We start from the raw sequence: 15,719 nt of genomic DNA, 5'->3' as shown, positions 1-15,719 counted from the left end.
CTTAACGGAACCGCTCGTGAAGCTCGGGGTAAAACGTTTTATTTCCGCCTCCAGTTAAGTCTCTCTGTCGCCCTCTGATGGCCGGTCTGTGGTTACCTCACTCGCTCATTCAACATAATGCTGTGTGCTAAGCACAATTTTTAGTTGCTGGGGATATGGCAAGGAACTAATTAGACAAAAACCCCTTACGGAAGGGAGGGGGGAAGACAAGATACATAATAAATAAAACATGTAAGTCCTATGGAGCCAAAAATAATGCAAGGTTTGTGTGTTGGGGGGAGATTATATCTCAAATTGGAAGGTTAGGGCCATGTTGATGAAAGATTAGCCCATGCTGATTAGGAGTAACCTTTGCTAGTACCGGCACCTGCCGCAGGAATGAATACAGGTTAGACGTAATCGAAGACCTCCAAGCAGGAAGAAACAGGGTCTGGGGGAAAAAACCAAAGGTGCCCTCTTTTCTTGGTGCTCTCAGAAAGGTGCTTTTTTTTTTTTTTTTTAAGATTTTATTCGTTTATTAGAGAGAAAGAGCACGAGTGGGGTACGGGGCAGAGGGAGAAGTAGACTCCACACGGAGCAGGGAGCCAGACCTGGGGCTCCATTCGGAGACCCCGGGACCATGACCTGAGCCAAAGGCGGACCTCAACCGACTGAGCCACCCAGGCGCCCCAGAAGTTATTTTTCAAAACCTCCAACTATGGACTGTGTAAACTGTGTTCTGCGTTTCTGCTAACAGCTTGATTAATTCACTGGTGGTGCTTATAAGCAGAGCTGGGGCACCTGGGTGGCTCAGTCGGTTAGGCATCTGCCTTGGGCTCAGGTCACGATCCTGGAGTCCCAGGATCAAGTCCTGCATTGGGCTCGCTGCTCAGCGGGGAGTCTGCTTCTCCCTCTGCCCCTCACTCTGCTCATGTTCTCTCTCTCATTCTCTCTCAAATAAATAAATAAAATCTTAAAAAAAAAAAAAGCAGAGCCTATTACCCTACTCTGCTTATCTGATGTCGATTTGACCCCGCTTCATACTTCCATGAGTAATTGGACTTATCAGACACTACTGTTGGGAAATGAAATATTGCTATTCCAATAGCTCCTTAGCATTGACTTCTCAGATGCATTGTTTTGTTTCTGAGATGGACTGTGGGCACCCCTGGCATCTCAGAGCTTCCAGCCTCTCTGGTTTCCTAGGTCAAAACTGATTAGGATCTTTACCTAATTAGCTACTAGTGTAAGCATTGTTTCCCTCCATACTCATACCCTCTCTAAACTGGCTCATTGTTTTAACACCTTCGTTGTTCCTTTGCTAGTAAATTAAAGACTTTGATATAGGTTTAAAATCAATTTGTCTTATTTATTTTGTACTTCGTAAAAGGGAGTCTCCTCTAAGCTGAGAAAAATTCCTGTAGTGGAATAACTACTCAAACATGTCTTTACTACCCTAGCAAACTGAAAAAAAGAAAAAAAAAAAAAATGACCTGATAAGTAAACTATAGACCTGCCACATTTGTAAAAGAGAGAAATTCTTTGAAATGGGAAAATCTCCCAATTAACTATAGTTGGGCAACAAAGCCATGAATTATCAACAGTTCTTAGTTAAACCTTTAGGAATATAAAACCCATTGTCTGTGAGAGACTTTTTTTCAGGAAACTGCATATACTCTATATTATGGTCCTGAGTCTTGGAGTAAATGCCCCTAGATTAGCCATTGTTATACACGAACTAGCCGGCTGCTTCTAGCAGGCTTCTAAATAAATACTGGAATCCTTGAAGTCAGAGTGTCCTCTGCTTCCAGTATTTTAGCTCTTTTCATCTATTCATATAGTTGTCCATTCATTCATTCTAGTAATCACTTTGCAAGTGTACTTGGAATAATTTTGTGCGGCGTGGGGATGCTTCATTAAACCCAACTGACAGTGTGCTCTTGCAGGACTCCCAGCGTAGCGGATTCCTCCTACCCTCCCTCAGATCAGTCCTTTTCCTGCTCATCCTTTGAGAAACAATTACGGGGCTCTCCCAGAGCCCTTTCATGATGTCAACGCTGAGTTCTTATTCCATCTCCATCATTTTTCCCTCCTGCAGCCCTGGCCACTACCTCTTCATGGCCAATAGGAAGATGGGAGAGGCTTGGAATGAGGAACACACAGCCTCCCCCACCAGCACTTTTTTTGCTAAAGAAGGAAAAGCAGCAGGAGAATTGGAGAGATCTCCATTTTATTATGGAAAACTTAAAAAACAAACAGGCAGTGGATAAGGAAGAAGAAATGGGGAAGAAGAATTGAGGTGCCCTGTTAGTCACCCCTCACCCTTGCAATTCAATTCAGTTGTGGACCACTAGGAGGAACAGAATTAAATAACTGGATGGGGGTACAGGGCTAAGATTCCCAGCCTTCCTTCTTGGGGAAAACTGAGGTACAGTAATACTGAGCAAAAGTGGAGGAAGCCACACCCCCAATGAGGCAGCTGCCAGGGACAGAGGGGAGGGTTCCACATGGACTCAACAAGTAGGTGTGGTTGTAAACCTGGGACTTTGGCAGGTGGGGGCTGGGAGCTAATGGGGTTTGTAAACCAGGCTGCTGGTCAAGAGAGGAGGCAGGAGGTGTAAACAAAGGGGCAGTGGCCTAAGGAATAGGAAGGAGAGGGGCCTGTAAATGGAGTGGGGGCAAGCTATCCAGGATGAGTGCTTAAATCCTAAGAGCCCCCAGGGGGTGGTAGGGAGTCAAGGGAAGCTGAAGGGAGAGTGTACCAGTGGAGTTGGAGGAGGTGCTCCACCTCCAGCCCCAGTGAGCACTGTGATCCTCCTCGGGACTTGATGCTCACTTTTGAATCACCTAGGATGCCACCAGCACGTCTGACACACTCATACCAGGGACCTTTGGTGAGGGTGGAAACTGGGTGACTAGCTCTGCCCCCATAAACAGGATGAGGAAAGCAAGTTGGAAGATGTTGGTTGCCCTTCCTGGCCAAGCTCATGTTCAGGGTCTCTCTGTTCTCAATCTTCTGGGCTCCAGGATCTTCAGTTCTGGGAAAGGGTGGGTATAGACCCTATGTTGACAGAGGGTCACCTTCGGCAGGACTCATCTGTGGGAGAGGAGGCAATAATGGTAGAGAATGAGTGAGGGCCTCTGCCCCCCATCTTCCCCACTTATTCTCTGCACTGATCTTCCATGCCGAGCGCTTGGAAGGCCACTGCAGGGACAGCGGCCATCACCCATTTAGCTTGCATTCTGCGCCAGGCCTTCTTACAACTTGTTTAATCCCATAATAACCCCAGATGAGGCGAAGTCATTTGATGACCAGCCATAGTTCCAAGGTGCTTCACAAAAATTACCGAACCCTCTCAGTAAACCCCAGGAGGTGGTTATTATTAACCCCATTTCATAATTAATAAACGGAGACCAGAGGTCAGTGCTTTCCTGGAGGTTACATACACCACAAGATGGAATTCAAATGCAGGCCTGTCTGACCCAAACCCTGTGTTTTTAACCACACTAGAGCGCTCAGAAAGAGTCCTGGTTTTGAAATCTGGAGACCCCTTGGGCACTTCAGTTCCCAAGACCTCGATTTCCCCACTTGTAAAGGAGCGGGTGGGGCTAGAGGTCAAGTCTCTTCCAAGCACCAACGTTATTAATTCCTCCCCTTCCCTCCTGGACCGCAGTGTCCGCCATGAACACCAGGGGGTGCCTTCGGCCAGGCCGAGCCTTCGCTCACCCACGATCAGGGCCTTGGTGCGCAGCCCGCCCTGGAGCTCCCGCTGCAGCAGCAGCAGGTCCTCCTCATCCTCTTCATCGTCGGGTTGGGCCGCTGGGGGGCTGGGGGCACTGGGAGCCTCTGGCTCCGGGCCCAACTCCTCCAGCACCGAACTCTCGGAGGGGTATTGGTACGTGGTCTCCAATGCTGTCTCGCTGAAGGAGATCTTGAGCTGAGAGTGGAAAGAGAAATGGGGAGGCCCCCCGAGGTTAGCCTGGGGAAGCTCCCGGGGGGGGGGGGGCGAAGGGGGGGGACATGCAAGGTCGGGGAGGGGAGCTGGATTTGGGCACCCTACTGACTTTGCCCTCCGCATCCACTCTGGGACCTAGGGGTCGAGTTTTCCTTTTGACACAGGCTCTCTAATCCCAGAATTTCCCTCTTCTATCATATTTCCAAAACATCAGACTTTGGCCTGAGCTTTGGCAGAGGTGTCAGAGGTGGGTAATACAGGACTCGGGTCCCTACTCTTTAGACTGTGGGTGGTGGAAGAGTAAAAAGAAATGAAGATACATGGAGATAACTCCTGTAATCAGAACTGACTCTTTGGGCATCACGAGGGCAACCAGGAAGGTTTCCTGGAGGAGGAGGGAAGTTTGAGCTGGCAGGAAATAGCTGCCTGGAGGGAGTCCCAGGCAAAAGCAAAGCCAAGCATATTGGTTTCCACACCCTCAGTCCCTTAAAGTTCCTGGGAAACCCAGGACCCTGGACACCCGCGCCCTCCTGCTCGCCTCACTCCTCTATAGCTGGAGTGGACCGACAACAAAGTGGGGCTGGGGCCTGGGAGGGAAGAAGAGACCTACCAAAAGGCCCAGAGGAAACAACTCTCCCCTAACACACAGGGGAGATGGGCCCTTGAGTCCCTGCAAGGTACAGCTGGGGGAGGTGACAGGGGCAGAGAGGAAAGTCCACGCAAACACAGGTTGGGGTGGAGAATGCACCAGGAGAGGCATACAGAGACACAGGCAAAAGGCCAGAGGGGACCTGGAGGGGGCAGAAAATCCACAAACACACTGTCCCAAGAGCAGGCGAGCCCCAGCTGTTCTCACTGCCTTTCTACCCTTCCCCTTTGCCCTTTTAAGAAGCTCAGGTGGCAGGGGCAGAGTGGGATTAACTCTGGGAGCCAAAGCGATTAAGGAGACAAACAGAAGGATTCCATGTGAACTACTTGGAAAGGTCTGGATGATCTACTCAGGCCTTCCCAGGCACCTGTTTGGGAAACTCAAGGCTTGGGCCCTGCATCCTTGCATCTCCGCATGGGCTGGGGTGTGAGAAGAGAGAAGCCGGGAGGGTGGCTGGACAGGTGGATGCTAAGGGCTGTATGGAATGTGAAACCTGGGTCCCCAAGGGAAGCTGGAACTCTGAGGCTCCAAACCATGGTGGGGGCCGGAAGGCTGGTTAGGGCCATCTCACTGGGAGGAAAAGCCAGAGCCTGACTAAGGTACACAGGGTAGTCCCACTGTGCCATGCCCCACCTCACCTCTCATCTGCTCTCGCTCTGGCCACCCTGGTCAAGGTTCCTCGAAGCAGGGGCACTCCCGTCTTGGGGCCTTTGCACTGGCTATTCCTTCTACCTGGAACCCTCTTCCCCCAAATAGCTCCATGGCTCCCTGTCTCCCAGTCACCCTATTTAAAGTTCATATTCACTCCCCCAACTTTCTGGCCCTCAAGGTTCCACTTACCCTGTTCTAATTTTTCCCCCCATAATCATTTACCACCTTCTAACATACCAGAGAACTCACTTATTTGTGATCTTGTGTCTGCTGGCCATAAGAGCATGAAAGTTGCTCTAGGGAGTAAGGAAGGGTTGGTCCAGACCTCAGATGTGGTCCCCAGAGAGAATCCACACTGGGGAACAATGTGGGAGGTACACAGTCTGTCTGTGGAGCTGCTGGTAGAAATGAGTGACAGCAACCAGACGCCTTACATCCCAGCTTTTCAAAAGGGATCACTTCTGGTTCTGTTATTGACAGATTTACCCAAACTTCTGGGGACCCATTTGTTTTCTTTTCACATCCCCTTTTGGGATAACAAGCTCCACAGTTTATTATCCACTCTGAAAAAGGATTCATTTTATTTGCTCTCAGTCATGTTTTCTTTCTTCCCCAACCCTGCTTCTCTCCTCACCGCCCCCTTCCACCCCTCACCCCCGCCCCAACTTCTGACTGGGCTTCTCAGGAATGCACAGACTGCATGGGAGTTGGGGCGGGGTGGGGGGGTGGGGGGGGACAGAGGGGTGTGACTCACTTGCTCCTCTCCCATCAGCTATATAAAGTCACAAGGGGGCCAGAGAGGGGAGGAGCCCATCTCTCAGCTAGAAGGGCCTCTGGGGAAGGGCACCAGCCACAGGGCAGGGCTGGGATTTCTCTCCGTGGCAAGGATATGTTTGATGGCATTAGCTTGCAAACAGAAGTTATTTAGGGAAGGGGGGGCGGTCCTCTGGTCCCCAAGCAAGTGGGTTGGGTCAGAGCTGGGACAAGGCATGCTAGTCCCTGCTGAGCAGGGTGCAGAGAGAGGGGAAGGAGGCCTGACACAGGGTGGAGGGGGAGGTGTCTGGGTCTCGAAAACTCTGTGCTGCTTCTCCCCACCCCCACCCCCAGAGCAGCCAGGGCTTCCTTATTCTCTCACCACATCCTGAGCAGTTCTGGCAGGCCCAGGGCCCAGCGGTTCCCCACTCAGCCCTACCAGCCTTCCGGCCCCCACCCCCAGGCTTCCTGTTTGGGTGATCTGCTTCCGGCTCCCCTACTCCCTGACCTAGGTAGGGTCACTGTCACAGGTCCTGCCTTGCACTCATATGCTTTGGGCCCCAAACTTCATGCCTCCCTCTGCTCTTCCTCCCCAAAGGCACAGGCCAACCTCAGTAGCAAGTGACTTGTCTGAACAGCTCATCCTGGCAGCTCCGGACCCACCTCCTTACACCTGCCCAGCCCGAAGGGGACAGGGTTGGCAGCAGTCAGAGTGCTCAGGATAGACTCTGGTGCCATGGCTCCGGATGGGAGCGTGAGCTTCCCATGAAGATGAATTGGGGGACCAAGTGACCCGCAAGCTCGATCTAGGTCTTTGGTCCCTGTGGTTTCCCACTGACAGGACACACAAAAAAACCAAATCTGAGGATGTCAGATGAGATGAGGACTGGCGACCAGGAAGGGCTTCCCAGTCCCTGGGGAGATGTGTTAGGTGCAGGGACCTCTCTCTCCTTAGAGATTTTCAAGCTGGAAACTAGTTGGTGTGTAAGGAAGGGGTTGGGCTGAAGCCAGGGCAAGAAGCCTGGCTGCTCCCACTTCCTGCACTTTGTCCTTTTTCCAGTTTTAACCTCTGACCTTCTGCTGGCCTCAGCCCCCACCCCTGTCCCCAACTCCCATTGTATTCCCTGCTCTCAGCACCGCGCCTCCAAATTCACTTCTCTCTTCTGCTACCCCAAAGGGAGGGAGAGGCCAGGGCAGCAGGAAGAGGGGGAAAAGGGGAAAACCAACTGCTGAGCCAGTCCTGGGGAGGGAGGGGAAGCCCAGGGAGGAAGGAAGAAGGGGAGTACGGAGCGGGGGTATTTTGGAAGAAGAGAAAGCTTTTCTTGTCCCAAGAGAGAAGGGAGCACTGTCTAAAGCAGTGGCCCAGCTGGGGGTGTGCAACCCTGAGGTCACCCACTTCAAATGGCCTCTGTGTGCGCCTCTCCCATGGAGCAGACTCGGGGTTCAAAAGTCTTCTCTCTGCTCTCCAGCCCTATTCCATTCCCCCGCCCCCACCCTAGGACGTCTCCTCGTTCAGCTCTGGCCTCTCTCTGCGTTGGGATTGAGACTTTCCTCCACTCACTTCTCCCTGCCATTTCTCCCTAGAACCCCAAAGCCACCCCGTGTGCCTCTTGAGGCTTCCTGCCCCAACATTCACTCCCTTGGAAGGCTGTATGTGCTTTCAACCTGATGACCCTGCTCTCAGAGATTCTAGGCTGTAGCCTTGGTTCAGGTCTCCCACCAGAAGGGCTGTGTTCGGTCACAGACTCAGAGGAAAGGAAGGGGAGAAACGGGGCGGCGGGAGGGGGTGTGGGGGGAGCTGAGGGGGCGGGGAGGGTGGGACCCAGAGCCTGAGGGAATGAAGAGCGAGCAGCCTGGGCACACCCCGTGAGACACACCCAGGGGCAGCCCTTGATTTGGGGCAGGATCCTTGGGCTTGGAAATGAATGGAAAATGAACTCTGTAAGAAGGAAGGGTGTGTGTAGAGGAGGAAGGGTGGTGGCAGGAATTAACAAGAAAGAATAGAGGAGGGCAAGAATACAGGGATATAAAAAAGAAAGGAGGCAGGCTAGAGAGAACTGAGGAGCGGACTTCTGAGAAGTCTGGCTTGGCTGCTCCCTACCTGTTTGTGGTGCCTTTCAGGGGACCCCTTGGCAAGGCAGCTGCGGCTGAGGCGGAGGTAGCCCCCCAGAACCAAGATCTCCTCGGCAGTCGGGTACCGCTTCTTCCCGGCGCCAGGGACTGCCGCATCAGCTGTGGCCGGGGTGGTGGGAGTGCTGGGGGCTGCAGGGGGCACGGACCGCCGGGGGTTGACTGTGAAGGTGTGTCCACTGCGGCGAGGGGCCCCCACCCCTGGCCCTGCCTTCACCCCATAGAACAGACGGTTCATGAGGGGATCCCCAGGGGACTGGGGGGCAGGTGGGGCTGGGGGTGGGGGAGACAGAGGGGCTGCTGGTGGGGGCCGGAGATCCACTGCTTCCTCTTCCTGCCTTCTAGAGCCTCCAGTCCCAGCGTGCTCTGGTGGGAAGGGGGAGGGCACAGAGCTGTAGTTCTGCAGGGTTCTCCAAGGCCTGCCCTGAGCCCCCGCCTTCTCCTTCTCAGCCTCCCCTTCTCCAGCCTCGGTACCAAGAGGCCCCAGATACTTCTCAGCAGACTCTGGGGGGACTGGTTTCTGAGTTTGAGTCTCTGTGTCCCTGGGTGTCCATTCTCGAACCTTTCCAGAGTTCAGGGTCCATTTCCATCCTTCTGTCAGCCTCAGGCCCCTCTCACCATCCTCCACAGGGCTGGGCCTTTGCTCTGCTGCCTCCACTGCTCCGGAGCTGCTGTCTGGAGCCTCCCTTGTCAGGGTCTCTGGCAGCTCTGTAACCTCTTCTGAGGCCAGCCTTGGAATTGGTCTCTCTTCTTTTCTCCCACATTCCTCTGAACAGTCTTTTCTTTCTTCTTCTGAGCTCAGCCTCCACTCTGATGCCTCCAGTTGTACCAAACTCTGTTCCTGAGACTCTCCAGAGTCAAGCCTCCATTTATGGGACTCTGTCAGCCCCAACTTCTGGTTGTCAGACTCTGCTGGGCTCAGTCTACTTTCCACCACCTCTTTTCTCCTGGGGCTTTGTTCTCCAGGCTCTGCCAGTCTCAGACTCCACTCTGGAGTTTCTCCGGGGCTCAGCCTCCATTTCCGGGCCTCTGACAGTCTGGAGCTCCTGTCTCCAGCCTCTCCTGGGCTCTGCCTCCAGTCCAAAGCCTCTGAGGGTCTGGGGCTCAACTCTCGGGCTCCCCCTATCCCCAACCTCCTCTCTCTGGCCTCCCTGGGACTGAGCCGCTCTTCTTTTGACTCTCTTCCCTTGGGGCTCTGATCCCGCATCTCCCCAGGGCTGGGTCTCCGCTCCCGGGCCTCCAAAGGCCCAGGCCTTCTCTCTGCAAGTAACTCTTCATTCCGCTGCTGCTGCTGCTGCTGCTGCTGCTGCTGTTGCTGGCGCTCCTGCCGAATGAATCGGTTCTGGTGCACCGGCCCAATGGCCTCTAGGAGGACGGCCGACTCATCTGGGTCTGGAGGTCCAACCTCTGTAGTCCCAGGTGCAGGGCTAGCTTCTCCAGGAGACAGACCAAGCTTGGCCCGGCGGCGCTCCAGGAGCCCCCGCTTCCAGGCTGGCATCTGGGACAGACGCTCCCGTTCTGCCTTCTCCCGGCCACGAAGGGCTGCCTCCTCCTGCCGGCGCCGGGCTAGCAGCTGTAGCTTCCAGTCTGGGATGGTGGCCATGGTCGCGCTGAGGTGAGGGTGGGGAGTGCTGGGGCCAGACAACAGGAAAGAGAGGCTCCAGGGGGTGAGACTGGGGGTGGGGGGAGAGGAAGTAGAGGGGGAGAGGTGGGACACAGAGATGGGCACAGGAGCTGAGGGTAAAGACAGACGGAAGGAGTGAGAAGATGGAGGGCAAAGAAAGGGGAAAACAGAAAGTGAAAAAGCTGTGGGCCAAGTGGGGGTGGGGTCGTGGCCCTGAGAGGAAGAATAGAGATTCGGGGCAAAAAGGCAGGAGTCAGATTTGGCAGCGCGGGGTTAGTGGTATCAGAGACAGTCCCAAGGATGTGAGAGGAGAGGAGGGCGGAAAAATAAGTCGTAATGAGAGAGGAGAGAGAAAAGAGAGGTCGGGGGTGAGGGGGGTAGGGTTCAGGCGAGGTTTCCCCACCGTTACCCCAGAGGCGGTTAGAGTGGGAAGGGAGATCAGGGAATCCCGCCCGAGAGGGGGTGGTGGGACCTGAGGGGGTGTCGGGGAGGTGAGGAGGGGCGGGGAGTGGAGAGGTCTAGGGGAGCAGGGGAATCAGGGGGCACAGGGGAAATGGAGCTCCGCGGGCGCCCGGGCGCGTCTCAGCGCGGGCGCCGGAGGTCCCGGCTCCCCTCCCAGCTCCGCTCCGGCCACGCCTCTCCGGCCCCCCAGCCACCACCCGGCACTCCGCCCCCCGGCAGCTCGGGGCCGGGGGGGGGGGGGAATACCCTCCCTTGGGGACTTTCGGAACCCGGGTGTCTGGGCTGCCAGCACGTTCCCAGAACCCTGGCGTCCACCCCCACCCCGTCCCGTCCCCGCCGCCTGCCTCCCACCGGCCGGGCCCGGGGCCGTGGCGTGCGGAGGACCCGCTCCACGGCTCTGCTCTCCCGAGCCTGCCAGTCCAATGCCCGGGTCTCCGCTCTCAGGGAACCCTGACATAGCCGGCCATTCCCACCCAGCTCGGACCGCTCAGACAGGCAATCTCGGCACAAAGAGGAGACAGCCCAAGGTCCGGGCCGGGGACAGGAGACAGGAGACACCCCCTCCCCAAGTCTGAAGCCCCTCAGTCAACTCACAAGCCAGCGGGGCTCCTAGGGGAGGGGGTGCGGAGGAGCCTGGCGTCCGGAGGGAGGAGGAGAGAGGAAGAGGAGGAGAGTGGGACCGAGGGAGATCCGGAGACAGGAGGGAGGGGAGGAGGGAAGGAGAGGAGGAGGAGGGAAAGAGGGAGTCGAGGAGGAGGGACGCAGACAGAGACCTGGGGGCCGGGCGGGGGGCGGCGACCGCTTTGTCTGAGGACAATAGGGAGAGGGAAGGGGGCGCGGGGCGGGACCCGAGGGGCGGGGCCTCGCTGCAGAGAACCCCGCGTGGGGCTAGGGTCGCGGACTCCCCTTTTCCCGCCTCAACGCCCGGCCCTCCATTTCTGTCCCCGGGGACCCCACCCCGCTCCCTCTCGGTAGCCTGGAGAACCCAGGTGTCCGGACCCTCGCCCCGAGCTCGCCGACCCAAGGCAGCCGCCCGTGACTCAGGCCCCTCGAGGGACTTGCAGAGGAAGCAGCAGCTGCTACAGCCGGGCCCGCCCTTCCCATCTCCTGCCGCTCCTCCCCACGCTTTCGCCTCCCCCGGCCAGCCTTTGTTACTGCGGGGTCCAGGGCCGCCACCAGGCTGTGGTGGGCCCGTGGAGAGCGGGGTGGCAGGAGAGGTACTCGGAAGCCAACGGCCATGGAAACTGGCTCCCCCACCTGAGCCGCTGCCCCACTCTTTAGCTTCAACCTGTCTCCCATGGGTCCCCTGGTCTGCAGCGAGGGAAATTGGGGGATTTGGAGGAAGGGGGACTGGGCCGCCCTGGGGAGGTGGGGGTGGGTCTGCCGGAGTGGCCGCCGCCCAGCGGTCGCCAGAGGGCGCGGTGGCTGCCCAGACTCGAGTTTGGCGTGCCCGGGCTCCGCTAGCCTTCCTTCCCAAAGTCAACCCTCTAGCTACAGAGACACTGATAGACTGCATATCATATGTAGAAAAAACAGGCTGAATTTTATTTTTCTGCTGCACGTGTTCCTCAGGACAGCAGAGAGCTCTTAGTCACCCAAAATGAAGAGTGGGAGGATCCTCTCCACTAGGTTAGAGGACAGAGCCCAGGGCCAGGGCCTAAGGAGATGGCAAGGCTAGCCAGGGGGCTGGCACTTGGAGCCTGGAAGGGCAGGCATTACCATCAAACCTGCAGACCCTAGTACCACTCCTAGAAAGGGAAGCCAGAGGAGGAGAAGGGGATCCCTGAGGTGCAGAAGGGAGTAACAGTGGGAGGGAAGTGGTCAGGGCCACCCTTTGTCCTTATAAGGAGGTTCTTAAGGTGGGGGGGGGGGAGTCAAGCCCTAAACTGTGAGGAGACAGATAAGTTCCCCACCCCCTCTTCCTGGCTGGTAAGAAGTAGATCTTGGAGTCCAGTGGTTGAAACTCAGAATTTAGGGTATGGAGCTGGGCCCAAGGAGTGGAGGCTCAAGCAGGGGAAGGGATAGCCCCTTCAGTCCATAGATTTGGGCCTCTGGTCTGAAGCAGCCAGGGCCTGGATGTTAAAGGAGAGGAAGTGCAGGGCTTGGAACCAGGTTAGCTCCTCACTCGGCCTCACCTTCCTGGGGCCGGGAGAGCAGGTGGAGTTTTCTTTGTAACTGGGCCCGGAGGTAGCGGAGGTCTTGCTGGTCAAGTCCGTGAGCCATGCCCAGATAGAGGGTAAGGAGGAGAGCAAGGAGGAGGCGGTCAGTGCCCAGGGTGGGCACCACCCACAGCACCGTCAGCAGCTCCACACACACTGGGTGGCGCAAGTGGGAGAAGAGTCTGAGAGCCCGGGGAGACTTCAGGGCCAGAGGCTCACCCAGCCCCAGCACGTGGTAGTACACCTAGGAGGGAGAACAGCTTAGAAATGGGATCAAGCCCCTTTTGCAACTTAGTTACCTCTTTCCTCCCCTTCCAGGAAACTTTCCCTTCTGTAACTCAGGTCCAAGAACCACCCTTCTGAGACCTGGGCCCCTGATCCTCATCTCTGGCTCATGAACCTTCCCCAGTCCCAGGAAGCCCATGGTTTCAGGTCTTCGACAGAAAGCTGAGGGGAGACTATCTTATAAGAAAGGGAAGTAGGTGAGGGAGTTGAAGGAAGAGGAAGGTGGAAGAGCATGGGAGAAGGAGGAGGGAAAGCCTTAGAAGGGAAAAAGGCATTCTAGAAGGAATCATAGGTCTCAGGTAGGAATCTGGCAGCCTCACCTGTTTGAGGCCCATGAGCTCGGCGTAGTCAAAGACGAGAAGGATGCTGAAGATGAGGAGCCAGGATATGACGTGGAGCACAAAGCAGAGCAGGGGCACCCAGGTGGCCCATGGTTCAGCCCGAGCCTCCCACAACACAGGGCCTCTGGGTACAGGTTCCCAGTACCGCATCACCAGCTGGGGAACGATGAGCGGTTGGGTATCTCAGCAGCCTACCCTTGAAAGACCTAGACCCAGAGGCTGCCCCCACCCCAGGCTGGTCTGCACCTCTCTGCACCTCCACCATGAGCATCACAAACAGTCACCACAGAGAGGGTGCTAGGTGGGGTCCCAAGGATGTAAGGATGACCTGTATCTACCCTGAGGACTTGCAGAACGGATGGGGTGATGACTGGATAGGTACATAAAGTAGCTTATGCCAAGCACTCACTGAGAAGACAAATGAATGCTAACTGGGAAGCCTTCTCTTGAAACCTAGGGAAGTGGTTTTGAAGAAAGGGTAGCACTGAAAGAGGTGTTACCGAGGGGATCTCAAGCAGAACAACATGAACAAAGTTGCAAAGGTGAGAATGCACATATATCTGCTTGGGGAATGAGGAAAGGTACACCATTCTTGATAAGGAGGATATGTGCTGTGGAGGAATGGAAGCAGAGATGAGAGTCCTGAACACCCTCGTTCTTGTCCTAAACCCACATTTTCAGAAGGCTAAGGTCCTTGCCCCTCCAATCTAGGACACTCTTCTCACAGGTAGTTTCCCTTGGGACTGAGTGGCCAAAGCCTCATACCTGCAAGGCCAGGGCAGTGCATGCGACATACAGTGACCTCTGAAGGACCCCAAAATATCGAGACATCCACGCCTTCACTGTGTCAGTTGCCATGAGGCTGTGCTGCCCCACAAATAGTAGGAGGAGACCCAGATCCCAGGCCAGGGGGACAAGGATGCTGCGGTCCTGCATGGCAGCCAGCCATCCCTGGCGGGCATCTAGGGGGAGTCGAAGAAAGGGACAAAAGATCAAGAGGGTTGTGGGAAACACCCCCAATCCTGCTCTCCTTTTGGGGCCCCAGGCCATGTCCCCGTAATGCTTCCTCTCCAGGCTTTGCCCACCTTGCTTTTCCATTCCCTGCTTCTTCCTCCTTCAGAGTGGGGAGGAGGATTCCTATATAGTCACAAAAAGCACGGCTGGAGGGGCAACCGCTGGACTGACCCTCTTCTTTCGCTACTCCAAATGCTCCCTCTTTTGAACACTCTCCGCTCCATAGTCCTCTCCTTAAAAGCACTTTCCTTTCCTCCGCTTATCGCCCTTTTCCACCCCACTCAGTCCTCACTCTCTTGCCTCTCCAAACCTCTAATCCCTGAGTTCCTGATTTAGCTCTCTGGTCTGCCCTGAAGCTTCTCCGGCTTCTCCGGCTTTCAGGCTCTAGTTCCCTCTCCCGGACTTCCCCTGTCATTTGTCTCCAGGCCCCGCCCTCCCTCCCTCTCGTCCGGCTCCACCTCCAGCCCCAGAGCTCATCCTCGATCCCTCCCGCTCACCCGGACCACCAGGCTCCGGGATCCCTCCAAGAAGTGGCCGAAGAGACGTAAAGCGCACGAACTCCACTCCAGTGCCAAAGGCCAGGATGAAAGAGGCGAGGGCAGCAGGGATCAGGAGCAGAGCTGGGGCCATGGCGACACACGGAGGGGTGGGGAAGGGGACGGGCTTGGGATTCCCGCGGCCACAGGCCCCGCCCCGCCCCCGCCCCCTCCCAGGGTCCCTGCCCAGGAAGGCGGAGCGCCCTCGCTCAAATGCCAGGGCTCGCGCCCGCAGCGCGCCCTTTTCTCTGCCCGCAGGGCGGGTCCGGGTGCCTTTACGGAGCCGGCAGTCGCTGCGTCACAGAGGGGAAAGTTAGAATTCCGAGTGACAAGAGGAAAGGGCAGCGGCTCTACAGCCACTCGTGTGGGTTGAGTCGCAGCTCGGCTGGTTGTCTCATCTAAAATGAAGACAGTTCCTCTCTTTCAGGGTTCTTGTAGAAACCGAGAATTATGAGTCCCCTTTTCTGTAACCTTAGCCAGAAAACCTAGCCAGAGTCGGAGGTTACAAAGCCTCAGTTAACACTTCAATAGTAAACGGTGAGAGAACGGAAGATTGTTGACCTAGGCTGAGAACCCAAAGCTCTGAATCACCTATTACATCTTGTTAAAGAGTTAGTGACTATTTTACCATAAAGTAATGTTTATTCCATAACTTACTCTCTCCACTTGCCGAGGACAGAAAACTTCTCTGACACAGATTATTTCTAATAATGCCAAAGGCTGTTGATTTGTAATCATGAGAGTAACAGTGTTAAAATACTTATGATAGAATATTTTGTTGTTAAACTTTGTAGCAGCCTAATTTTATCCAAGCCTGTGATAATTCACTATGACTTCACTCTGCAAGCTTATTAGTCTGACCCCACATAGTAGTGAGAAATCACTAAGACCTTTTGTCTGAACACATTTTTCCTTCAGACCTCTTTGTAATACCTAGACTAATATATCTGAAAAGCAAAGTAAAAGTAAGGTTTTCCTCTGTCAGAATTAAAGATCATGTTGCTAAGGACCTAGTCACAGTAGCTATGACCATAGCAGGGAACTTAGACATCATTAAGTGAAATCCCTTGGCTTATAGACAGAAGAAATACAAAGAAAATTTACCAAGATGAGAACTAAGTTGCTTCTAGTCCTGTGGGCTCATGAATGAAAAAATTGCCAGGCAGCATCCCACAGCCTT

At 55.2% G+C, this 15,719-nt stretch overlaps 2 protein-coding genes across 4 annotated transcripts; both read right to left on the bottom strand.

Annotated features, from left to right (window-relative positions):
* Nucleotides 1-2,192: 2,192 nt before the first annotated feature.
* PPP1R18 (protein phosphatase 1 regulatory subunit 18) lies at nt 2,193-9,815 on the bottom strand. The gene is made up of 3 exons (XM_028091046.2): nt 8,090-9,815; nt 3,707-3,917; nt 2,193-3,076 (listed from the first exon to the last, which is right to left on the bottom strand). Exons 1-3 carry the CDS (start codon nt 9,719-9,721, stop codon nt 3,057-3,059), a joined length of 1,863 nt encoding a protein of 620 aa, XP_027946847.1. The 5' UTR covers nt 9,722-9,815; the 3' UTR covers nt 2,193-3,056.
* Nucleotides 9,816-11,724: 1,909 nt separating this feature from the next.
* On the bottom strand, nt 11,725-14,675 carry NRM (nurim). 3 transcript variants are annotated; one of them, XM_028091047.2, is made up of 4 exons: nt 14,501-14,675; nt 13,755-13,951; nt 12,969-13,145; nt 11,725-12,607 (listed from the first exon to the last, which is right to left on the bottom strand). In XM_028091047.2, the coding sequence occupies exons 1-4, from the start codon at nt 14,631-14,633 to the stop codon at nt 12,326-12,328; spliced, it is 789 nt and encodes a 262-aa protein (XP_027946848.1). In that variant the 5' UTR covers nt 14,634-14,675; the 3' UTR covers nt 11,725-12,325. The 3 variants fall into 3 exon arrangements, with proteins under 3 accessions (XP_027946848.1, XP_027946849.1, XP_027946850.1); XM_028091048.2 differs by lacking the exon at nt 14,501-14,675 and adding an exon at nt 14,075-14,406; XM_028091049.2 differs by lacking the exon at nt 12,969-13,145 and having other exon boundaries at nt 14,501-14,674.
* Nucleotides 14,676-15,719: the final 1,044 nt, after the last annotated feature.

Source organism: Eumetopias jubatus, unplaced genomic scaffold (assembly GCF_037043125.1).
Source record: "Eumetopias jubatus isolate StellerSeaLion01/CBP00866 unplaced genomic scaffold, mEumJub1_p1.0 scaffold_6, whole genome shotgun sequence".
Classification (NCBI taxonomy): Eukaryota; Metazoa; Chordata; class Mammalia; order Carnivora; family Otariidae; genus Eumetopias; species Eumetopias jubatus.
This window is presented reverse-complemented; position numbering and strand designations above follow the sequence as displayed.